The sequence below is a fragment of the Oncorhynchus nerka genome, linkage group LG27 (genome assembly GCF_034236695.1).
Source record: "Oncorhynchus nerka isolate Pitt River linkage group LG27, Oner_Uvic_2.0, whole genome shotgun sequence".
NCBI lineage: Eukaryota > Metazoa > Chordata > Actinopteri > Salmoniformes > Salmonidae > Oncorhynchus > Oncorhynchus nerka.
In genome coordinates, this window is record NC_088422.1 from 66,309,555 (window position 1) to 66,335,389 (window position 25,835).

Genomic DNA, 25,835 nt, shown 5'->3' on the forward strand with positions numbered 1-25,835 from the left:
TATTAATTGCATGGTCTGTCAGCTTGGCTTTGCCAGTTCGCTCAGTTCATGATCTCTGGAGATGATATAAACTGAAAAGCCTTCTGTCGGCATGGTGATCTATATGCAGCTGCATCTTTATTGGATTACAGTGTTCCAATGCTTTCATTTCATGCCACTGATTGATTAGAAGACATTGATAACTAAATAAAAGTCCCTTTAAAATGAAGCATGGGTATGAAAGAGGAAAGATCCAACCCTGTTAGTCATCATGATCATAGACCATTAAAAAGATGTCAGAATGGACACTATAAAACTGTATTATGTGCTAAGGAAGTCAGATAGGGTGAGTTATGTCAGATGTCACATAAAGCAATGGCCATCATGGTTCTCCATTATCCTCTGTCTAGATATTAATATTAAGTAATACTGCTGCTGTCTGCCTCGAAACGTCCCTCCAATACACAACATAGATTTAAAAAAATTGAACTTTACAAGTCAGTTATATGCATAGAATGTGTGTCACCACTTTGGCGTATCAATGTAGTTCACAGTTAACTACCCATTTCAAACCAGAACGTGTAAAAACCAAAATAGGTTCATGTCCCAATAGATATTGTAATACTTATACTCCAGAGGTATTGGTTTCATTCACAGTGCTTCAAATCACGTTCCTCTTCCTGAATTTTAACCTGTCATTGCCTAAAGCCATGAGTAATGAGTGTGGAACGAGGATTCAGTTAATGTGTGGGTTCCTGAGTGAAGGCGGGGTGTGTAACCTTGGCAGTGGAGCTCCTGACCCCAGCCTGACCCCAGCCTGGCTCCAGGTATGCAGGCAGGGCTGTTGTGTTCAGGGAGGTTCAACTCTGTATGAACACCTTATTAACAGCTTCCTTCAAGGTATTATTACAGTTGGTATCCTGACATGATTTACCATGTCAATATGCAAATGTTAGTCGCCAGGGAAAACACACACAAGTAATATTTCTTCTCACATCTGCAAGGCAGATGTATACAACACAGCTACAACACAAATGTGCTGTCTGTGTTTTAGGATTGCCCCAAAACCCATGAAAATGGAACAATAATACGTAGTTATATTTTTTGTTTATAAAGATATGATTTACAGTGTGTTGCCATAGCCCAAATGCGTGTGTTCAGACCTATATTTCCTGCACTGTGGCTGGTTTTCCTAATTTTCCTTGGTAGGAAAAGGCAGAACTTTAATTACAAGATAAGTTGTGTACAGTGTTTTCACCTGTACATTTTTCAATGATTCTCAATCCAATAAAATACAGGAAATATGGGGGCGCAGTGGTCTAAGGCACTGCATCGACCCGGGTTTGTTCCCAGGCTGTGTCACAACCAGCCGTGACCGGGAGTCCCATAGGGCGGCGCACAATTGGCCCAGCTTCGTCCGGGTTAGGGGAAGGTTTGGCCGGGAGGACTTTACTTGACTCATCGCGCTCTAGTGACTCCTTGTGGCGGGCCGGGCGCCTGCAGGCTGACCTCGGTCGTCAGTTGAATGGCGTTTCCTCCGACACATTGGTGCGACTGGCTTCTGGGTTAAGCTGGCGGGTGTTAAGGAGTGCGGTTTGGCGGGTCATGTTTCAGAGGACGCATGACTCGACCTTTGCCTCTCCCGGGCCAGTTGGGGAGTTGCAGCGAGGATTATCACAAATTTGGAGAGATAAAGGGGATAAAATACAAAACACAAAACAATTATAATAATACAGGAAATGTACGTATGTAGCACTTAGAAACATTTACAAGTCATTATATTCAATATAGACCATTTATGCTTTGCTTTATGAATGTATGATTTAATGTACATGTATAAGCTATGCACACTTATCTTTCTTCACAAAGCAACAGCATGATTTCGCACAGCAAAAAAACAGCAACAACATTCTACCAGAAACTCCACAAAACACAACATTGGGGTTTTCAAAACTTGAATTCCAATCTATACTTTTTTATTTCACATTCTGCTTTTGATGAGACTGGATAATGACATGTACAGTACATATTCAATGCCTAGATCTCAGTGTATTTTTCTCTCTCTCTTTGAAATGGTAAGTGAAGCTCTAGAATGATTCATTTGGCATCCTCTTCTCTCTATTCCTTTCCCCAGAGTGAGCCATTGAACTCACCATGGATGCCAGTTTGTTTGGTAGATTTGATGCACAAGGTGATGCAACACTGCAAAGAGAACTGAATAATGAAATAGGCTACGCTGAATGAGGACATGGTTCTCCTGTGACTCCCCGTATCTGGAATGGGTTTGTGTGACTAGCAAGGCATGGAACAGGAACGTATCCCAAAAAGATGAGGAGAAATCAGCTCTGTCAACACCTCAAACAAGATATAATGCAAAGGAAAATAAACAAAATGTCTCCTCTTTGAAAAGAGTTACTATGCATGTTTATACTGAAGTACCAATGTCCATGTATTATTCACCTCTCTAAGTACACAGGAGCATCTCTGCCAAGCTAGCACTTTGTTCCCAAGTGTCAAATAAAGTGGCTGAGTCAGAACTAATAACATGATCCTGTATGCGTGTTAGGGTTTGATCATATTAGGCCAGACAGGGAAGTGATAGGACATAGTTGAAGGCCAGAAGTGACAGATCTGCCTCTTGTTTGACTTAAAGGTCTGTCTACTCTGCTTGTCAAATCTCTCTCCAAAGCTACAATGACACTATGCCATACTGTGGTACTAGTCTGTACAGTGAATATCACTAGGAAATAATACTGTGTTCCAAACAAACATTGTTGATCCATAATAGCTCTCTATTCTCTGTTTGAAAATGTAAACATAGTATTTAGAATGAGAGTAAAATACCATGGCAATTTGTGGTCCTCACTGTGGTTAGCTCAGGCTGTGCATTTCTCCCTATTCAGTATCCACATGATCAGAATGCCTGAAGATCGCTATTAGAAAAAGCAATGTATGGATGAGGACATTTACCGGCTTAGAATTTCACCTTGAAGTCTAGCCAAGTAACAAAGAAAAGCAACATGGAATGAAATCAAGAGCCTATTTTCAGGTTGCATGGGGTTCAATTTCACTAGTATGCATATTTATTCTTGCTGAGAATTCAATAAATCAGCTTATGTCAGTGCCTAACCTTGGAACACAGACACCTCTTCAGGGGGCTATTATCACCTTACCTAGAGACTAGGAAGAGAGATGGTTCCCTCTTGTTCCGTGCTCATTTACAATGGGCTTTAAGCTTGCAGTCCTATTATATCACACCTCAACAGTAGAAGGCACTGTTCATGGTCTTGGTTGGTTACCATGGTCCGTGGTGCTGATGAGATGTCCTATTATATCACACCTCAACAGTAGAAGGCACTGTTCATGGTCTTGGTTGGTTACCATGGTCCATGGTGCTGATGAGACGTTCTAATTGACAGTATTTCTGTAAGACCCCTCCTCATTCCTCTCCAGAGAGGCAGGCGTTAGCTTTAAGCTGCCTGCTCATCACACAATGTGTTTCTCAAAGGGACTGACTGAGAGAAGATCTGTTTAACAGACTCGGGACCTCACCTGCCAAATGTAGGCTGCATCTGTGAAAGGCTGTGTGAGTCTCGAGCTCTCTGGTCGCAAGAACACCAAGGTTATCAGAGATTTCACCTGTCATATCAATGGGAATCCATTGCTATAACCTCAACAATTTTCAACATCCGTTGCCTCCCAATGGTGAACACATGTCAAAATAAAAAGAGAGCTTGGGTAAATGTCAGACTCACACAATGTTTTTAATGACCAGTGTGGGTGTTTCATTTCTTCTAGACTGTTCCTGTGGTTGTAAGCAATGCTGCTGACTGGGGTTTCAAAGCAGACAGTTTGAGCTACATTTAGCTAGTTGTCTGTAAACAGGCTTTTATGACATGAAGTGTCAGGGCCGGCAGGGATTCATATTGCTTCATTCCCACATGGTTTACTGAGTGGGAGAGGATGGCGCTGCAGAAAATGCAGTGCTGAGCTATGAGGGTGACTTTGTTCCTGGTTGGATCATTCTCAGATTTAAGGGGCGATTTTCTGCTGTTATGATGTACTGTATCCTTCCTCTGCAGTTCTCCCCTGCTAGCTAGTCCCTGCTGTGCTGTGTCGCCTTGGTAATGACATCACCATTGTCTGTGTCACCTTCAGTCCCTCTCTCATTCATTTATTCCCTCTATATATTTATCCTCTCTTGTGTTCTCATGCTGTAATATTTGCTTACCTTTCCTCACTGTGCCTCAAATGTGACTCCCTCTCCTGCCCCCTTCCCTCTCTCCCGCCCCCTTCCCCTCTCTCCCGCCCCCCTTCCCTCTCTCCCTCCCCCTTCCCTCTCTCCCTCCCCCTTCCCTCTCTCCCCCCTTCCTTCCCTCTCTCCCTCCCCCTTCCCTCTCTCCCTCCCCCTTCCTTCCCTCTCTCCCTCCCCCTTCCCTCTCTCCCTCTGCCTGGGTCCTGTAGGAGCTCCTGTTTAGTGTGTGCGCCCTGAATGTCATCTCCACCATCGTCTGTGCCCTGGCCACTGCCATGTGCTGCATGCAGATGGTCTCCACTGATGTGCTACAGATCGTAAGTAGTGTGACAGAGAACACAATGGACACTTGGTCTCTGACTCTGTCTGACCTGGACTCAATGAGACTGATCTATAGCCTTATGGAGAGCAGCTCTGAACCATCATGAAAGGTAAACACACTTGGCCTTCTAATGCTGGCTTCATAATTCTCCTCCTCAGATGGCGGTAGTAGAATCAGTAGTATTGTAATACCATACAGATTTGGAATAAATTGTCTCTAGTCTGACCAGATTTAAATATATATATATATATATATATTTCACCTTTATTTAACCAGGTAGGCTAGTTGAGAACAAGTTGTCATTTACAACTGCGACCTGGCCAAGATAAACCGAGTTACACATGGAATAAACAAACATAGTCAATAACACAATAGAAAACGTCGATATACAGTGTGTGCAAATGAGGTAGGATAAGGGAGGTAAGGCAATAAATAGGCCATAGTGGCGAAATAATTACAATATAGCAATTAAACACTGGAGTGATAGATGTGCAGAAGATGAGTGTGCAAGTAGAGATACTGGGGTACAAAGGAGCAAAATAAATAACAGTATGGGGATGAGTTAGTTGGATGGGCTATTTACAGATGGGCTATGTACATGTGCAGTGATCTGTGAGCTGCTCAGACAGCTGGTGCTTAAAGTTAGTGAGGGAGATATGAGTCTCCAGCGTCAGTGATTTTTGCAGTTCGTTCCAGTCATTGGCAGCAGAGAACTGGAAGGAAAGGAGGCCACAAGAGGTGTTGGCTTTGGGGATAACCAGTGAAATATACCTGCTGGAGCGCGTGCTACAGGTGGGTGCTGCTACGGTGACCAGTGAGCTGAGATAAGGTGGGGCTTTACCAAGCAAAGACTTATAGATGACCTGGAGCCAGTGGGTTTGGCGACGAATATGTAGCGAGGGCCAGCCAACGAGAGCGTACAGGTCGCAGTGGTGGGTAGTAAGTATATGGGGCTTTGGTGACAAAACGGATGGCACTCTGATAGACAGTTGGAGGTTATTTTGTAAATGACATCGCCGAAGTCAAGGATCGGTAGGATAGTCAGTTTTACGAGGGTATGTTTGGCAGCATGAGTGAAGGAGGCTTTGATAATGCTTAGATAATGTCTACACACATCACGAAGAGCACCCATCCCAGAGCAATCCAGAACCTCCACATCACGCTAAAAACCACAGAGGATTTGAAGAAACCAATTAAAAGGGAAATAATGATTATTCTCCCTCGCTGTAGTTGGTAATATCTTCACCTTAAAAGGCACGCTGTCCTTAAAGCGACCCTTCGCATTACAAGGGAAACAATGACTGTGCCCTAAACCTAAATGCTTTGTTGTCATCAGGGAAATCAATGTGGCGGGGTGCTCCCTTTGCCCTTCAGAGTAATGCTCTCAGCCCATTTAGAATGACTTTCCCAGATGATTGGTGGGCCGTAGTGCCCTCATAGACACCATTAAAACATAGCGATACTAGCGATAGCAGCGAAGTTTGCCTGCGCTCCTTTAATATCTCTGGGCAATTTTTTACAGGGGAGAAATAAACTTGCGGGAGCATAAAGTTTTAACATTGTATACGAGAAGGCTTTGTATAGTTTATGAGCTGAGCTGTAAATTGTGTGGCCTCCTGGATGGGTATATGGCAGATAAGCCCTGGGTGGGAGATTTGATAGAGCTGAATTACAGTGGGGCAAAAAAGTATTTAGTCAGTCACCAATTGTGCAAGTTCTCCCACTTAAAAAGATGAGAGAGGCCTGTAATTTCCATCATAGGTACACTTCAACTATGACAGACAAAATGAGAGAGAAAAAAATCCAGAAAATCACATTAATGTATTTATTTGCAAATTATGGTGGAAAATAAGTATTTGGTCACCTACAAACATGCAAGATTTCTGGCTCTCACAGACCTGTAACTTCTTCTTTAAGAGGCTCCTCTGTCCTCCAATCATTACCTGTATTAATGGCACCTGTTTGAACTTGTTATCAGTATAAAAGACACCTGTCCACAACCTCAAACAATCACACTCCAAACTCCACTATGGCCAAGACCAAAGAGCTGTCAAAGGACACCAGAAAAAAAATTGTAGACCTGCACCAGGCTGGGAAGACTGAATCTGCAATAGGTAAGCGTCTTGGTTTGAAGAAATCAACTGTGGGAGCAATTATTAGGAAATGGAAGACATACAAGACCACTGATAATCTCCCTCGATCTGGGGCTCCACGCAAGATCTCACCCCGTGGGGTCAAAATGATCACAAGAACGGTGAGCAAAAATCCCAGAACCACACAGGGGGACCTAGTGAATGACCTGCAGAGAGCTGGGACCAAAGTAACAAAGCCTACCATCAGTAACACACTACGCCGCCATGGACTCAAATCCTGCAGTGCCAGTACATGTCCAGGCCTGTCTGAAGTTTGCTAGAGAGCATTTGGATGATCCAGAAGAAGATTGGGAGAACGTCATATTGTGACGGCCCTGAATTTTTCTGAACCGTCTCAGTGCTTCTCCTTCCAATAGGACGCTTTCCCTTTAATTCCCAATTAAATAGCCAGCATCAGCTGCACGAAAGTGGGGTTGTGATGGAGACGTGACTGAGGATGTGTTCAACCCTCAGTTCCCGAAGCTTCTCTATTCCGTTGTTTTGTTGCCGTAAAACGTGTGTTTTGTAGCCTAATAGAGTTTACCCAGGATCGGATCCACTCTTTGCGTCCGTGGACTACACCTCTCCGTTCTTCGTGGCCTTTCTCCGCTGGAGATCTATTGGCGGATTGGATTGTCTGACTGACCGACTGACTACGGTATTTCATTTGTTTTGATGTGATGTATACTGTGATTTATGTAGTTAGTTGTAGTTGAGGACTTAGTAAGAGTTGATACGCTTTAAAGTTCTGTGGTAAAATATTGTTATATTGATTGTATGATTAATACTGGGTTTACGCTACACTGAATGAACAGACAAACATTGCGTGACAGAAGTCACTTGAGTTCACTGAACTCCTTTACCGGGCTGGACTCTTTTTAGGCCCGAGGTACAGGACATTTCTGGAGGAACCAAAACTCATTGTGATATTATTATATGTGTGTGTGTAATCATTGTTGTTGCTAATACAACCCACGCAAAAGAATATAGTTGTTTTTGAAGTTCTTTCCAATGTTTTAAGGGTTTATGAAAAGTTTATTTCCATCCTGACTTTTACATAAGTCCTTTGTATTGGTGTAGACTTGACGGACCAGATGGGACTCATTCCCACCCAAACTAAAAGGAGAAACCAATGTTTTCTCTGGTAGGCACAACCTACCTGGCACCCCTATAAATAATAACCTAAAGTCAAAACCGTTACAATATGGTCAGATGAAACCAAAATATAACTTTTCGGTAAAATCTCAACTCGTCGTGTTTGGAAGACAAAGAATGCTGAGTTGCATCCAAAGAACACCATACCTACTGTGAAGCATGGGGGTGGAAACATCATGCTTTGGGGCTGTTTTTCTGCAAAGGGACCAGGACGACTGATCTGTCTAAAGGAAAGAATGAATGGGCCCATGTATCGTGAGATTTTGAGTGAAAACCTCCTTCCATCAGCAAGGGCATTGAAGATGAAACGTGGCTGGGTCTTTCAGCATGACAATGATCCCAAACCCACCGCCCGGGCTTCGTAAGAAGCATTTCAAGGTCCTGGAGTGGCCTAGCCAGTCTCCAGATCTCAACCCCATAGAAAATCTTTGGAGGGAGTTGAAAGTCTGTGTTGCCCAGCAACAGCCCCAAACCATCACTGCTCTAGAGGAGATCTGCATGGAGGAATGGGCCAAAATACCAGCAACAGTGTGTAAAAACCATGTGAAGACTTACAGAAAACGTTTGACCTCTGTCATTGCCAACAAAGGGTATATAACAAAGTATTGAGATAAACTTTTGTTATTGACCAAATACCATAATACCATAATTTGCAAATAAATTCATAAAAAATCCTACAATGTGATTATCTGGATTTTGTTTCTCATTTTGTCTGTCATAGCTGAAGTGTACCTATGATGAAAATTACAGGCCTCTCATCTTTTTAAGTGGGAGAACTTGCACAATTGGTGGCTGACTAAATACTTTTTTTGCCCCACTGTATATTAGTGAGGCAGGAGTTTGGGGCTGGAGCCGGGGCAGATGCAGGGGCTGGGACTGCCTGGCGCTGATGCAGATGTAGGGGTTAGCAATGGGATTGGTGCAGGGGCTAGAGTGGAGGCTGCCAGTAGAGGATTCGTTTCATCTCAGAGCACAGAGTGGCAATGCAAGACATCACCAGTGGTCCCAGCTACACATTCACCACACAGGCACAATGACCTACAGGACCATAAGCTTAAGAGCAGGACAATATGTTTGATATTGCACCTGGTTCAGTTTCTTCATCATTTGTGGCTAAAATGCAAAAACAATACTTTTTGTAGCCTAGAATTATACAGATCACAGTCATTTAGGTGGTATGGGCAAGGTTTTACTATTTTGTCAAAATTTCAATGAGAGCTTTTCATGTCTTTGTCCTTGACTGATAATTAATATATCTATGTAAACTTTCTTTGCTCTTCTTGTATGACACATGAATGATGGCAGACACAAAGCAACAGATGGGCACATTTCTCAAAGTCAGATTTGAACTTCAAAGTAGACAAGCTGAACTCCAGTGCGTCCTGAATGGGAACTTCTCAATGGCACGTCGCCGTCTGGTTGGGAGCAGGAGGAATGTGAGACATGCCACTGTTTTAAAAACACAGACCAGGAGAGATTAAAGTGGCCTGTACAGCCGTAAGGTCACAGGAGGGTGAATGACAAAGGACCTGTCTCCTCCTATTCCCAGTACACTCACAGAGCCTCTCTCAATCTGGCTTCATTCCCATTTCACAAGGAAAGTTTTCAGCTCCCAGGAACAAAGCTGGCTGCCTACTAAAGCCTGACTGACTCAATGCACAACGTGCTGGCCAGGCCAGGCTTCCTTCACTTGACACGTATTGATCCAGCCAGCGTTTTTTCCTCCACTGCTCCATTGTTTCTGGCTTTATTAGTCCGGCCATTAACGACTTTGCCACCGATAACGACGCATGCTACTGCATAGTTCCTTTGTCCGAGTATCGAAAAAAATAAACATCATTGTGTCAGATAGATAAAAAGGTTCATCTAGAAAAAGGTTATTACAGAATGTTGTTGAAATTAACACGTTCAATGATCCCAGTATTAAGCTTTCAGAATGAGACAAATAGACGGCGGTTTCCTGTCTCTGAAATAAAAGTTGGGTTTGTGTCTCTATCTGTCTGTCTGTTTCAGTTCATGCCACACAGAGCACGAGCCCTGAGCGCTGACTGCATGACCCCCCACGGCACCATCCTGCACCAGACCCTTGACTTTGATGAGTTCATCCCACCCATCCCTCCACCACCCTACTACCCCCCAGAGTACACCTGCACCCCGGTGATGGACGGACAGAGGTATCGCAACACAACACAACAACACAACAGAACAAACACAACATACCACAACACAACACCTTGACCCCGGTGATGGGTAAACTGAGGCACTACAGCAAAGCAACACAACACCTGCACTTCAGTGATAGATGTACAGATGTACTGGCTGCAGCACAACACTCTGACCTCCTAACAATCTCCTAACAACCTGGCTGACCAACATAGCAACATGCCTGTTTGAATGAGGGGCTGTAGCATCTCCTTTGGCACCTGTCACACTGGGTTTGATATAGTCATGCGTTGCCATGCCTCCAAAATCATGTTGTTGTCATGCCTGGAGGGGGGGTGTTATGTGTGCAACTGTTTTCCATCCGGGTAGGACACCTTTTGTAGAGAGTTGTTGCGTTTGCTAGTTTAAAGTGCACGTTTTCAAATGATCAATTGAGGCTGACAGTCTGCGATTTATATTTGTTAAAATTGAAAGTGGATTATGCTGGTTAAGTGAAATGTCACAACACGTTCTAAACTGCTCTGTCGACAAACACACGTTTTACCTTGTCACCATTCGTCCATATTGCTGCTGGCTGCGCTTTGCTACCACCGAAAAATCTTGAAGATGGCCCATTATTATAAAAAATAAGGGCTCAAAAACAGAGGCAGTGGGAGAACCTATTCAAGTAAGTAAATATATTTTTAAATGTTAAACTATGTATTACACTTCTAGTAGGCCACTTTGTAGGCTAACTCAACTGAGCTGCTAGCTAACAAGCTAACTTTACACACTGTTTAGCTAAGTGAATTAAATGTCATTATCTAGAAAACTTTCTATTAGCTAACTACAGTATCTTGATGTAATCATTGTAATTTAAAAACAGTCTCCAAATGCATTTGTTGATCACAGCCTAGGAAGAGATTGCAGCTCTAGCTGTCAGTAAAGGGAGAGTGTAGGCTACTGGACCGGGCAGGTAACTTTGTGAGAGGACATTATACAAATATTCTCCAGTCCCAAGAAAGAAAAACGGAGGACAGAGAGATAATAACAACATAATGTTCAGTGCTGACTAATTTCAGTATGAGGAATTCTGTTTTGTTGTGATGTTTTCTGTCCTCAGTTATGGAAAGTTGTGAAAGCCTGTGTTTGCAGATGAAGAGAGAGGTCCTAATGAATGTCCCAAGAGACTAATGGTGTGTTTCCGTACAGGATTTACCCCAGTGTTTTACCTAAAAGGCTCAGACTTTTTGTTTCCATCTATGTGGGCCGGCACCCGTGTCTGGGCCGTGGCTCCGGCAGACCTGCTCTCACTTGGGGCCAAAGCCAGGCCACTGGTACTTTTTAGCCCACACATACATAACAATGGCTAACTTTAACTTCTCACACAGTAACTGTGTATGCCAGCGTATTTTTGTATATAACTTTTGCTAACATAGGTAGGCCTACCTATATGCCCTGGTTTATATGTGTAGGCCTACATATGTTAGCACATGTTGTATACAAAAACAGTTGAACATCACACACAATGTATAAACCTATTACAATTGGAGAAGGCTGGAGGTCTGATAGGTGTGCAAGGTTCTGTTTCAGCCCAGAAATAACACACCTGATTCAACTTATCAAACCTAATGAGTTGATAATCAAGTGTACTATTGCTGGGCTGGAACAGAAGTCTGCTCACCCAGTAGATCAGGGATCAATGGAGCAAGGTTAGTCACTGCCGGTATCGAGTTTTTTGTTCACCTGAAATTGTTTTACTAATAATAGCCTACTTGTTACTACCACTCACTTTTCCATTGTTTAGACTAAGATGTTTAATCTTTACATAAGAGTTAGCTTACTTGTACATTTTGCAGTGATGAAGTGTTTAACTTGTTTTAACTGTTAAAATATTATTCTAAATTAACTAGTGTCGATGTTGATTGATCACAATCCTGCAATAAAGAAGAGAAGGGGTTCTGTCTCTGTGTCTTTAATGTCTCTGTGTCTTTAATGTCTCTGTGTTGTATTCTTTCCTTTTTGTTATCTGAATCCATTTTGCAGCTTATCATATGGCATGCAGAGAATAGCAAAACTCTCACATGGTTTACATGTTGAGCTATATGTTCTCAATTTAAAACGATACTAGTAGACTATATACAGTTGGAAGTTTACATACACCTTAGCCAAATACATTTAAACTCAGTTCACAATTCCTAAAGTTTAATCCTAGTAAATATTCCCTGTCTTAGGTCAGTTAGGATCACCACTTTATTTTAAGAATGTGAAATGTCAGAATAACAGTAGAGTGATTTATTTCAGCTTTTATTTATTTCATCACATTCCCAGTGGGTCAGAAGTTTACATACACTCAATTAGTATTTGGTAGCATTGCCTTTACATTGTTTAACTTGGGTCAAATGTTTCAGGTAGCCTTCCACAAGCTTCCCACAATAAGTTGGGTGAATTTTGCCCCATTCCTCCTGACAGCTGGTGTAACAGTCAGGTTCGTACACCTCAGGTTTGTAAGCCTCACAAGCTTTTTCAGTTCTGCCCACACATTTTCTATAGGAGTGAGGTCAGGGCTTTGTGATGGCCACTCCAATAACTTGACTTAGTTGTCCTTAAGCCATTTTTCCACAACTTTGGAAGTATGCTTGGGGTCATTGTTCATTTGGAACACCCATTTTTGACCAAGCTTTAACTTCCTGACTGATGTCTTGAGATGCTGTTTCAATATATTTATGTAATTTTCCCTCATGATGCCATGTATTTTGTAAAGTGCACCAGTCCCTCCTGCAGCAATGCACCCCCACAACATGATGCTGCCACCCCATTGCTTCGCGGTTGGGATGGTGTTGTTCGATTTGCAAGGCTCCTTTTTCCTCCAAACATAACGATGGTCATTATGGCCAAACAGTTGTATTTTTCTTACATCAGACCAGAGGAAGTACGATCTTTGTCCCCACGTGCAGTTGCAAACCGTCTGGCTTTTTTATGCCGGTTTTGGAGCAGTGGCTTCTTCCTTGCTGAGCGGCCTTTCAGGTTGTGTAGATATAGGACTCGCTTTACTGTGGATATTTTTGTACCTGTTTCCTCCAGCATCTTCACAAGGTCCATTGTTGTTGTTCTGGGATTGATTTGCACTTTTCTCACCAAAGTACGTTCATCTCTAGGAGACAGAACATGTCTCCTTCCTGAGCGTTATGACAGCTGCGTGGTCCCATGGTGTTTATACTTGGGTACTATTGTTTTTACAGATGAACATGGTACCTTCAGGCATTTGGAAATTGATCCCAAGGATGAGCCAGACTTGTGGTGGTCTACTGTTTTTTATCTGAAGTCTTGGCTGATTTCCTTTGATTTCCCCATGATGTCAGGCAAAGAGGCACTGCGTTTGACGGTTGGCCTTGAAATACATCCACAGGTACACCTCCAATTGACTCAAATGATGTAATTTAGCCTATCAGAAGCCTCTAAAGCCATGACATCATTTTCTGGAATTTTCCAAGCTGTTTAAAGGCACAGTCAACTTAGTGTATGTAAACTTCTGACCCACTGGAATTGTGATACAGTGAATTATAAGTGAAATATTCTTTCTGTAAACAATTGTTGGAAAAATTACTTGTCATGCACAAAGTAGATGTCCTAACCGACTTGCCAAAACAATAGTTTGTTAACAAGAAATTTGTGGAGTGGTTGAAAAATGAGTTTTAATGACTCCAACCTAAGTGTATGTAAACTTCTGACTTCAACTGTACGAGGCAATCCATATACCAGTGCTGCAGGCTGGTCTCATAGACTAGACGTAACATAGCAAACGTACATCCGGTACACTCAAATAGAGCCCCACAGTGAAGGTGTCATAATACCAATAAAACCTAGCGGTCAAACAGGGAAATAGTTTTTCCACCATTGATTTTAGAAACAATTAAAATAAGGGCTGTGTGTCGTGTAGGCTTATCCTAGCGTGACGTTTTTTGATAAACATGTAAATCTCTCTCAGACAAGTTGGCCTTTATCAATATATTCAGCTCTGTTTACTCTCAGATTTGAACATGCTAATTAGCATCAAAGTAGACATCATAGAAGACTACAAATCCCTGCAAGCTCGTGCACATCTTCTCTAGCTGACACCTTTGCTAATAGGTATTGTGTTAATTTAAAACTTACTTTAGACAGTTCACAAAATTATTAATTTAAAAACATTTAGCCAATTTATTCATGACTAAATTTAGCTAATATTAGATAGTTAATCCAGATATTCTTACCTTTGCCTTTATTCCGCTGTCTCATCCAGATCATGGTATTTGTAGTTCTTTATGATAGCCACATTAGCAGCTAATTACCATTTCATTTTTGGGGAGTAAATGCAGGCGAATATATTGATGAAAGTCAACTTGTCAGGGGCCTCCCGAGTGGCGCAGCGGTCTAAGGCAGTGCTACAGACCCTGGTTTGATCCCAGGATGTGTCGCAACTGGCCGCGACTTGGAGACCCATGAGGCGGCACACAATTGGCCCAGCATCGTCCAGGTTAGGAGAGGGTTTGGCCGTCCGGGATGTCCTTTTCCCATTGCGCTCTAGCGACTCCTGTGGCGGGCTGGGCACATGCACACTGACTTCAGTCACCAGTTGCACAGTGTTTCCTCTGACACATTGGTGCAACTGGCTTCCGGGTTAAGTGGGCAGTGTGTCAAGATGCAGTGCGACTTGGCAGGGTCGTGTTTCGGAGGACGCATGGCTCTCGACCTTCGCCTCTTCCGAGTCCATACGGGAGTTGCAGCAATGGGACAAGACTGTAACTACCAATTGAATAACATGAAATTGGGGAGAAAAAGGGGTAGAAAATATAATAAATAAAAAAGTCACCTTGTCCTAGAGAGATTTACACAGTTATCAAAACATCATGCCTGGGTAAGCCTAAACGAAACACAGCCCTTATTTGAACTGTTTCTAAAATCTCCTATGGGAAAAATGAATGGTGGAAAAACAATTAAAGCAGGACAATTAGCGAAGTGGCAACTCAAATTAACTTTGATCACTTTTATTAGAATTTTTACATTGCTAAAAGTTACACTTATTTTTCATGCCACAAGAGGTACCGGATCTGTCCAAATAGGTTCCGGAAAGAGGAACGGAGAGGTGCCAGGTCCTGTTCCGGCTCAAATTAAGCACTGACATTAACGCTAACCCCTAACCTTAACCCATAGCCTAGCTAACGTTAGCCACCTAACTAGAATTCATGACATATCATACGTTTTGCAAATTCATAACATATTGTACATTAATTCGTAACATATTGTACATTTTGCAAATTTGTAACATATAATATGAATTGTAATTCATAACATATCATACGAAATGGGTGATGGAAATCCACAAATTAATACCAAGCTAAACGTAACATATCATACTAAATGAAGCGTCACGGATTTACGTACAAGATAATACAAAATGCTCAGACCAGGTTGAGTGCTGACAAAATTATAAAAATCCAACCCTTGTAATTTAGGTACAGTATGAAAGTTAGGCGATGACAATTAGGTTACAGGATATGAGAATTAGAGGTAACATATTTTGAGGTTCATTTTATTTTATTCATTTTAGCAATGTTGCTTGCAAAAAGGTAGCCGTTGTTCCCATAGTAGACAGACCAGGCGTATTCAACTCTTACCTACGAGGTTTGGAGTCTGCTGGTTCTCTTCTACCTGATAACTAATTGCATCCACCTGGTGTCCCAGGTCTAAATTAGTCCCTGATTAAAGGGGAACAATGAAAGCAGTGGAATTGGCTTCGAGGTCCAGAGTTGAGATGGAGGGGGATAGACAGTACTATGGTTGCTTTATGTATCACTGACCCTGAATAAGTTAGATACTGGGCTAACACAGCTAACCCTTTAGGTCAATAATATGCTTTTTTTAATTAACATTTTGTTGCCTTTATAATCCTGAGAGAAATTGAACTAGCTAGTAGGTAACTGTAGCTAGTTATACCTAGGTAGCTTACAAGGTTAACTGACTTTTGTCAAAGTGAACCTCATTGTGACTAGCTACTTCTTTTCCCGGGGCTCATGCAAGCCTGCACACCCAAATATCACTCCAGAAACTTCAAAATAAGAAATATTGAAATGGCATTGTAGACCATTTTTCCTCTCTTGCTGCAGCTTTATCTCGTCCCGAAACAGAGAAATGCTGTATAAACGAAGGTGATGCAAACGTTCTAAAATGTTTTGTCACCATCCAGTGCTTGTTTTATCGTTTTTTTTGTCTTTACGCACTGAGGGGGTTTGATTAATCTCGCCCGGGTGCCCGTGTAGGCGTGTTTTGCACCGTGATTTACACCTGGTTCCCTCCCCTCTTTAGCTACTTTTTGCCATTTAACTTCCCCAGGCTTCCCGTTTTAGGGAAGCTTGGTTCACAATGGGGCTAGGTTTGATACAACTCCTAGTTTGATTATTTGGTTTTATCCTTGCCCAGAATCATATTTTATTTTAGTGATTGATGGCAGAGTTTAAACTAAACACATATGTTTGATTAAATATATATATATTGTAAGTGGCTAGAGCAAGTTTGATAGTAGACATTTATTTAAATATTTTATTTATTTAAACTTTATTCAACTAGGCAAGTCCGTTAAGAACAAATTCTTACTTACAATGACGGCCTACAAAAAGGGAAAAGGCCTACTGCAGGGACGGGGGCTGGGATTAAAAATGTAAAATAAATACAATATAAATATAGAACAAAACACACATCACGACAACACTACATAAAGAGAGACCTAAGACAACAACATAGCAAGGCAGCAACACATGACAACACAGCATGGTAGCAACACAACACAACATGGTAGCAGCATAGTACAAACATTATTGGGCACAGACAACATCACAAAGGAAAAGATGGTAGAGACAACAATACATCACACAAAGCAGCCACAGTGTCCATGATTGAGTCTTTGAATAAAACTGTCCCGTTTGAGTATTTGTTGCAAATCTGATGGCCGAATAGTAAAGAACACCCTGACTTGCCGATCTATAAATGATGTCTCCAAAATCTAGCATGGGTAGGATGGTCATCTGAATCAGGGTTAGTTTGGCAGCTGGGGTGAAAGAGGAGCGATTACAATAGAGGAAACCAAGTCTAGATTTAATTTGAACCTGCAGCTTTGATATGTGCTGAGAGAAGGACAGTGTACCATCTAGCCATACTCCCAAGTACTTGTATGAGGTGACTACCTCAAGCTCTAAACCATCAGAGGTAGTAATCACACCTGTGGGGAGAGGGGCATTCTTCTTAGCAAACCACATGACCTTTGTTTTTGAGGTGTTCAGAACATGGTTAAGGGTAGAGAAAGCTTATTGGACACTAAGTAAGCTTTGTTGAGCGTTTAACACAAATTCTGTGGAGCCCTTGAGCCAAGCCACTCACAATGCTCAGTACAGACTCAGAATGTTGTAGTGCTTTGTTAAGCAGCACTGGTAAAGTAACATCCATGGCCTTGTGTAAATGTGCCATTGATCTCCTTCCACTTGGTATAGGAGAGTCAGTTCCATTTCCACATCTTTGAAAGCATGCTGATCCCAGCTGCTTGGCTAGATGTCATGTGTCCTTGTCAGTTAGGCTGTAAATAGAAACATGCAGAGGAAGCCTTTGTAGAGTCCCCTACTGAGGGCAGAAACATGTCATGACATCATCATGCGCTGGATGATTAATTCAGACACTGAAGTTGTATTTTATACTCTGCCACTTCACAGGAGAATGGGTTTTAATTAAAAAAGATGGCTCGGCTCTTGCATGGGTGAGATATTTTTAATTAACACCACATGAAAAACAATGTGCCTCTCAACCAATTGAATGTGTTTGTTTACTCAAAATTGAAGTGTTGCTGGATTGAGGAAGAAGAGGATATTATTATTATTTCTCTCCTCACACCTTTCCTCCCTAATGTTTCTCACATTCAGAAGTCTACATCTGGACTTTCCACACTCCCCGTTCAGTACCATCTATGGAGTGCCCATCAACAGCCCTGGGACACTCTACCCCTCTGAGTTGCCCCCGTCATATGAGTCTGTGGTGGGGTTGGGGATGGGGCAGACCCATGCCAGTCAGGTGAGTATCACTACCATCCTTCCCCCATAAAAGACCAGTGTACTAGCCAGCCTCTTTCTAACATTACACGTTGTCTTTTCACAGTCAGAGTAGTTTAGAACCCCTCTCACTGTTGAATACGTCCCTGTTTACATGCACATTGTAAGAACACAACTACAAAGGAGAGTGCTAAGAGAGGCATTTTGGCTTCAGAAGAAGTGGTTGTATGAGATCACAAAGAGAGAAGGAGAAGTACACAGAGAGAAGCTAGCTGTGTTAGACTCAGTTGATGTTTCTATTTGGGTTGAGGATTAGTGAGGTGAGAGGATTTTATGCTCCTCTCTCTCTCTCTCTGTGTAAATTGCTGCCACATGCTCTAATAAAGGACAAATAATTAAGATGTGTAACATTTCCTTATGCAGATGACCCAATTCACTGCTGACCTCATAAGGCCTCCCCTAAGGCAGCAGCACACACATACAGTGCATTCAGAAAGTATTCAGACCCTTTGACTTTTTCCATATTTTGTTACATTTCAGCCTTATTCTAAATTGGATGAAATTGTTCCCCCCCCCCCCTTCATTTACATAAGAATCCAGACCCTTTACTCAGTACTTTGTTGAAGAACCTTTGGCAGCGATTACAACCTCGAGTCTTCTTGGTTATGACGCTACAAGCTTGGCACACCTGTATTTGGGGAGTTTCTCCCATTCTTCTCTGCAGATCCTCTCAAGCTTTTTCCGGTTGGATGGGGAGAGTCACTGCACAGCTATTTTCAGGTCTTTGCAGGGATCTGGCTTGGCCCTTCAAGTACATTCAGAGACTTGTCCCGAAGCCACTCCTGCGATGTCTTGGCTGTGCACTTAGGGCCGTTGTCCTGTTGGAAGGTGAACCTTCGCCCCAGTCTGAGATTCTGAGCGCTATGGAGCAGGTTTTCATCAAGGATGTCTCTGTACTTTTCTCTGTTCATCTTTCCCTTGATCCTGACTAGTCTCCCAGTCCCTGCTGCTGAAAAACATCCCCACAGCATGATGCTGCCACCACCATGCTTCGCCGTTGGGATGGTGCCAGGTTTCCTCCAGATGTCACGCTTGACATTCAGGCAAAAGAGTTCAATCTTGGTTTCATCAAACCAGAGAATCTCATTTTTCATGGTCTGAGAGTCTTTAGGTGCCTTTTGGCAAACTCCAAGTGGGCTGTCATGTGCCTTTTACTGAGGAGTAGCTTCCGTTTGGCCACTCTACCATGAAGGCCTGATTGGTGGAGTGCTGCAGAGATGGGCAGATATGGTTGTCCTCTAGAAGGTCCCCCCATCTCCACAGAGGAACTCTGGAGCGCTGTCAGAGTGACCATCGGGTTCTTGGTCACCTCCCTGACCAAGGCCCTTCTCCCCGGATTGCTCAGTTTGGCAGGGCTGCCAGCTCTAAGAGGGGCCTTGGTGGTTACAAACTTCTTCCATTTAAGAATGATAGAGGCCACTGTGTTCTTGGGGACCTTCAATGCTGCAGAATGTTTTTGGAACCCTTCCCCAGATTGGTGCCTCGACACAATTCTGTCTCGGAACTCTACAGACATCTCCTTTGACCTCATGGCTTTTTCCTTCTCTGACATGCACTGTCCACTGTTGGACCTTATATAGACTGGTGTGTGCCTTTCCAAATCATGTCCAATCAATTTAATTTATCACAAGTGGACTCCAATCAAGTTGTTGAGACATCTCAAGGACGATCAATGGAGACAGGATGCACCTGAGCTCAATTTCTAATCTCATAGCAAAAGGTTTGAATACTTATGTAAATAAGGTATATGTTTTTTTTATATACAGTTGAAGTCAGATGTTTACATACACTTAGGTTGGAGTCATTAAAACTTGTTTTCAACCACTCCACAAATTTCTTGCTAACAAACTATAGTTTTGGCAAGTCGGTTAGGACATCTACATTGTGCAAGACACAGGTCATTTTTACAACAATTGTTTACAGACAGATTTTTTCACTTATAATTCACTGTATCACAATTCCAGTGGGTCAGAAGTTTACATACACTAAGTTGATTGTGCCTTTAAACAGCTTGGAAAATTCCAGAAATTATGTCATGGCTTTAGAAGCTTCTGCTAGGCTAATTTACATAATTTGAGTCAATTGGAGGTGTACCTGTGGATGTATTTCAAGGTATACCTTCAAAACTCAGTGCCTCTTTGCTTGACATCATGGGAAAATCAAAAGAAATCAGCCAAGACTTCAGAAAAAAATTGTAGATCTCCACAAGTCGGGTTCATCCTTAGGAGCAATTTCCAAATGCCTGAAGGTACCATGTTCATCTGTACAAACAATAGTACGCAAGTATAAACACCATGGGACCACGCAGCCATCATACTGCTCAGGAAGGAGACATGTTCTGTCTCCTAGAGATGAATGTACTTTGGTGAGAAAAGTGCAAATCAATCCCAGAACAGCAGCAATGAACCTTGTGAAGATGTTGGAGGAAACAGGTACAAAAGTATCTATATCCACAGTAAAACGAGTCCTATATCTACACAACCCGAAAGGCCGCTCAGCAAGGAAGAAGCCACTGGTACAAAACCACCATAAAAAAGCCAGACTAAGGTTTGCAACTGCACATGGGGACAAAGATCGTACTTTTTGGAGAAATGTCCTCTGGTCTGATGAAACTAAAATAGAACTGTTTGGCCATAATGACCATTGTTATGTTTGGAGGACAAAGGTGGGAGGCTTGCAAGCCGAACAACACCATCCCAACCGTGAAGCACGGTGGTGGCAGCATCATGTTGTGGAGGTGCTTTGCTGCAGGAGGAACTAGTGCACTTCACAAAATCATCATGATGAGGAAAATTACGTGGATATATTGAAACAACATCTCAAGACATCAGTTAAAGCTTGGTCCCATATGGGTCTTCCAAATGGACAATGACACCAAGCATACCTCCTAAGTTGTGGCAAAATGGCTTAAGGACAACAAAGTCAAGGTATTGGAGTGGCCATCACAAAGCCCTTGACCTCAATCCTGTAGAAAATGTATGGGCAGAACTGAAAAAGCATGTGCGAGCAAGGAGGCCTACAAACCTGACTCAGTTACACCAGCTCTGTTAGGGGGAATGGGGCAAAATTCACCCAACTTATTGTGGGAAGCTTGTGGCAGGCTACCTGAAACGTTTTAAACAAGTTAAAAGACAATGCTACCAAATACTAATTGAGTGTATGTAAACTTCTGACCCACTGGGAATGTGATGAAAAAAATCAAAGCTGAAATAAATTACTCTACTATTATTCTGACATTTCACATTCTTAAAATAAAGTGGTGATCCTAACTGACCTAAGACAGGGAATATTTACTAGGATTAAATGTCAGGAATTGCGAAAAACTGGGTTTAAATGTATTTAGCTAAGGTATATGTAAACTTCCGGCTTTAACTGTATATTTGCAAAAGTTTCAGAACCTCCTTTTGCTTTGTCGTGGGGTATTGTGTGTAGATTGATGAGGAAAACAATTTATTTAATCGATTTTAGAATAAGACTGTAACCTAACAAAATGTGGGAAAAGTCAAGGGGTCTGAATACTTTCCGAGTGTACTATAAGTGTGATGAAAAAAAGTCTCATTTAGATGAGATACAGAAGACACATCTTGTCTGGTAGAACATCAGAGCGGGTATAGATTTCAGTTTGATGAGTTTAACGTAACATCCTGTTTTTCCTTTGAACTCAATCATGGAGGTACTATTGTTGTCCACCTGGAGAAAATGTGAGATGTCACTTCTTCAAGAAATATAGTTGGTTTCCTGTTGAATGCAGTTGAGTCGTTCCACCAATTGGGTACCTTTTGAGAAGTGAAACTTGGTAAAGAAAATAACATTTGATTTCATCTCATTTTAATATTGTCATTAAGAGTACATGTTCAACTTCCTAAAAAACATGTTTTGCCATCTCTTGAGGTTAAATTTAAAAAAAAATCTATAGTAATTGCCTATAAGTGCCAAATATAGTAACAGGGTTGACTGTAACAGGGTTGACGATTTCATTTTAAATCAGCCATACATCCCCTTGTGACAGGGGGGATTGAAGCTTGTTGTGTGCAACAGGGAGTGCAATTGAATGCAAGCTGAACCAAAAATGCCATTCAATCATTGGCGCAGTCATCTGTTTAGGGCTGAGTGGTGCTTTATGGCTCTCCTAAGACAGACAAGGGCTTATGTCTCTTACATGACAGTGAAGGGAAACCACAGGAGACAAAGACATAGGAATCGAATCTATAACAAAGCTGGGTCATTCCACAAAAAGAGTGCCTTTTGTGTCCCTTTGATATTTTAAGAGACATTGGTGCACCAACATTTTAGAGCAAAATATATTATTTTCTCTAAAATGTAATACAAAAAGGCTTCCCTTCCTCTTTTAGAGCTCTCTGCACAGATCTCCTGAAAATGATCTTCTAACAAAGATTCTGTGAATAAGGTCGAATCAATATAGAGTTTTCTCACCTGAAGTACAAGCCTTTGAAGTGTTGATGCAGGGAAAGCACCTCAGGGGACTGGCTACTGTTAGATGTATGCCTCATAGGGGAGCAGCTGCAATAGGAGGGATCTAGATTCCCCCTGAATAGACATTCTAGTCGCTCACCTCTTGCAGGTTGACAAGAATAGAGGTATGGACCCGAAATGATCAGTTTGTACAGGTGACTGCAGCTTATGAACGGTAAGACAGAGGTATTGTATTGGAACATACTTTATATTAAATGGTACTACAGACACTACACAGCGTTACATGCTTCTAAGACCCTGATTATCCTTTTCCATATTCACTGCTATGATTTAGAAATACTCATCATGATGGGATGTGAAAGCAAGCACACTTAACACATAACATAATAAGCATTCAATTATTTAAGAAAACCACATTACAGTGACAGTTCACCACCTCTAAAATGTCAATGGAATTCCTGATGTGGAGTGGGTGATGTGTGCTTAGAGAGCTCTCTACTGGCCAGAGTGTGGTACTGAGCACATGGTTGCCAGATGTGTCGGGAAGAAGCAGCAGCCTCTGACAGATGTTCTCCAAAAGGATTCTCTGCCTCTCCCACCTGTTCCTCATCTTTAACAAGGGTTTCACTAATGGCAGATTTATTTGGTTCTCTCACTCACTATCCCTTTGGAAATGTGTGTCTCCTTTGTTAACTGTAAGAACTAATTGTCTGTCTGTCTGTTTGTTCTGTCTGTTTGTTCTGTCTGTTTGTTCTGTCTGTCTGTTCCTCTCTGCAGGTCACTACCAGCATTGATCAGTCCAGCCTCTGTGAGGGAAACGCCACAGCTGGTCTCAGTACTCAGGGTAAGGAAGGCTTAATCACTATCACTACAGGCTGGTGTATCTCACCCATAGGGTTGAGCCATGTTTGATATCTATGCCTGTACTATAATTTGGTGCAGCTGATGCTTGTGCTCTCCTGTGTCTTGTCCCAGGCTCGGTGGACAGTGCCTCTCTAATGGTATCAGAGGAGGTAGCAGAAATTCCAGACCACAGTTGCTCCTCAGAGGATCTCTGTTCCCTGGAGGTGCAGGGCTCTGACTCCTCTCCCTATGGCACGCTGCACACCGCCCCCACTGATGGCAGCTCCATCAGTCTAGAGTTCAGTGCCCGCTTCTCCCACCGCCACCGCGGCCTGGCCCGGGTCGACTACACTGGCTACAGCGAGTCCTCCCACACCCAGGACTCCATACCCCGCTCTCCAGACTGGTCCATAGAGAATGTCAACGTACTGGAGCACGAGGAGCCCAAGGGAGGAGTAAAGCTACACGCAAACCTCAGAGAACGAGCCAGTAGGAGGCAGCTGATTCTTCCTGTCCCTCCTACTCCTCCCTCCCTGCCCTCTGCCTCCCCCTCTGCAGCCGCAGCCTCCGTAGAGGTAGCCACAGCAGCCCAGAGCCTCCCTGCCTGCCCCTCCACGTCCCCCCCTTCCCGGCCCCGTGGCTCCCGGCTGTGCTTCAGTGTGTGGTCCCCATCCTCCTCTTCCTCCTGCCCGGCCTCGCAGCCCCCTTCTACCTCAGCGCCTGCAGAGCGACCCCGCATGCTCCGGTCTGGCAGGAGGTATCGCAAGTTGGCTCACATCGTACGCTCCACCAGCGACCCCATCTCCTGTACCTCCATATCTGGAAGTACGTGAGTTGTTCCTGTGTCGGCACGGCATTGTTCCCCAAGTGTTGTTTAGGAAAGATCCGGTCATTACTGTTGAGATGAACCGGGTTAATCGGACCACATAGGCAGCTAGCATCACTTCATTTGGTGAAATGCAAATAATATACTTTAGCATAAGTACTTGTTCACCATAAGGCTAACATCTCCCTCTGCAGGTGACAGCTGTGGCTGCCCCTCTGCAAGCAACCCTCCTCCTGAAGATTCTCCTCAGACTTCACCAGAGCAAGGTAACGCCCACCCCACCAGAGCCTTTTACCACCTCTCTACTATGTACGCCTTTCACATGTCCCCACCAGATCACTCCCCACCTAACCTGGCAGTCTACACATACAGTACCTCTGGCGAAAACACCCATTTAGACCAGCGACTCATAGGTGAAAATAGCGTTCACCTACAGAATGTGCAAATGTGTTGAATATGTTGAGTCCCGCCTGATTGGATGTTTGTGTTGGTGTGTTCAGAGTCCACAGAGGTGGCAGCTCCTCCCCACGCCGCTGCCAAAGTCAGCACCCGCAGTGGTAGGAAGCAGAAGGAGGGGAGGAAAGTGGACATCCGCCTCAAACCGCGAGCCCTGCACACGGTCTCCAACGAGCGCCCACACTCTCTGGCTGACCTCAAGACGTATAAAGACACCAAAATCCTGGTGGCCAAATTCCTGGAGCACTCCAGCTGCAGTCTACCTCCAGAGGTCCAGCAGGTGGTCAACAGCATCAAGTATGTCATCAAGTCTGACGAGAGACACATGGAGGAAGCTATATTCAGTGCCAATGTCATAGATCAGGTACGTCTATCAATGAGCATGAGTATGAATGCATATGAAAAAAAGCTGGTCTGATAACTTAATGAAACCATTGTTGGATCATTCTGGGCTAAACTGTTGGTCTGTTGGTCAGGTGATGACACAGTCACAACGCATCATCGGCAGCCCAAGGAAGCGTGCCCATGAAGACATGCACCTCCAAAGCTGTGGGGCCTTGAGTTCCCCTTTCTCATCCCTGCGGCGTCCACCTACAGCACCAGGGCCTCCCAACCCCCCTGCTCCCCTGGACTCCTCTCCCTCACCCTCTGAACGCACTCAAAGCCTTTTGTGTAGAGAGACCATCCTTTGACCACCCTCCCTCCCCACCCACCAAGGACTCAACCCCTATCTCTATCTCATGGTGCCCTGTGAGACTGTGCCAAGACATTAGCAGAAACTAACTCAGTAAGTCATGTCTGGACTGGATTGGCTTCTGTTCTCTCTCATATCAAAAACACCAGAATGTTCTTTTCTCCCTCAAGGGATTTTTTAAAGTCTCAACCTTGTAAAACACACTTGTAAGCCAACTAAATGGAGATGTCATGATGAAAAACTAGTGCTCTACTTTATCAAAAGGAAAAAAACAACTTTGTATTAAAACTGTGAACTGGACAGACTTGGGATGGTACTAGCTCCTGCAGACTTTGTGGATTCTAACTCTGATTGGCTGAATACTGTGTGCCACTGCAGGACAGAGAACTTTACAAAAGTGGATTATTTAACTTACCTCAATGTGTTACAATTCTTATCAGTGTTACAATAAAATATGACTTTCTA

At 43.1% G+C, this 25,835-nt stretch overlaps 1 protein-coding gene across 1 annotated transcript in view; it reads left to right on the forward strand.

Moving 5' to 3' along the window:
* The window catches only part of LOC115112175 (protein ENTREP2-like), a 134,213-nt gene extending 108,378 nt beyond the window's left edge, over positions 1 to 25,835 (forward strand). Inside the window, exons 5-12 of the mRNA XM_029639029.2 lie at positions 4,444 to 4,551; positions 9,857 to 10,017; positions 17,932 to 18,079; positions 23,329 to 23,395; positions 23,527 to 24,219; positions 24,415 to 24,486; positions 24,721 to 25,040; positions 25,153 to 25,835. Of these exons, the coding sequence (XP_029494889.2) occupies positions 4,444 to 4,551; positions 9,857 to 10,017; positions 17,932 to 18,079; positions 23,329 to 23,395; positions 23,527 to 24,219; positions 24,415 to 24,486; positions 24,721 to 25,040; positions 25,153 to 25,368 (1,785 nt within the window). The 3' untranslated portion in view covers positions 25,369 to 25,835. The remainder of the gene's footprint in view (positions 1 to 4,443; positions 4,552 to 9,856; positions 10,018 to 17,931; positions 18,080 to 23,328; positions 23,396 to 23,526; positions 24,220 to 24,414; positions 24,487 to 24,720; positions 25,041 to 25,152) is intronic.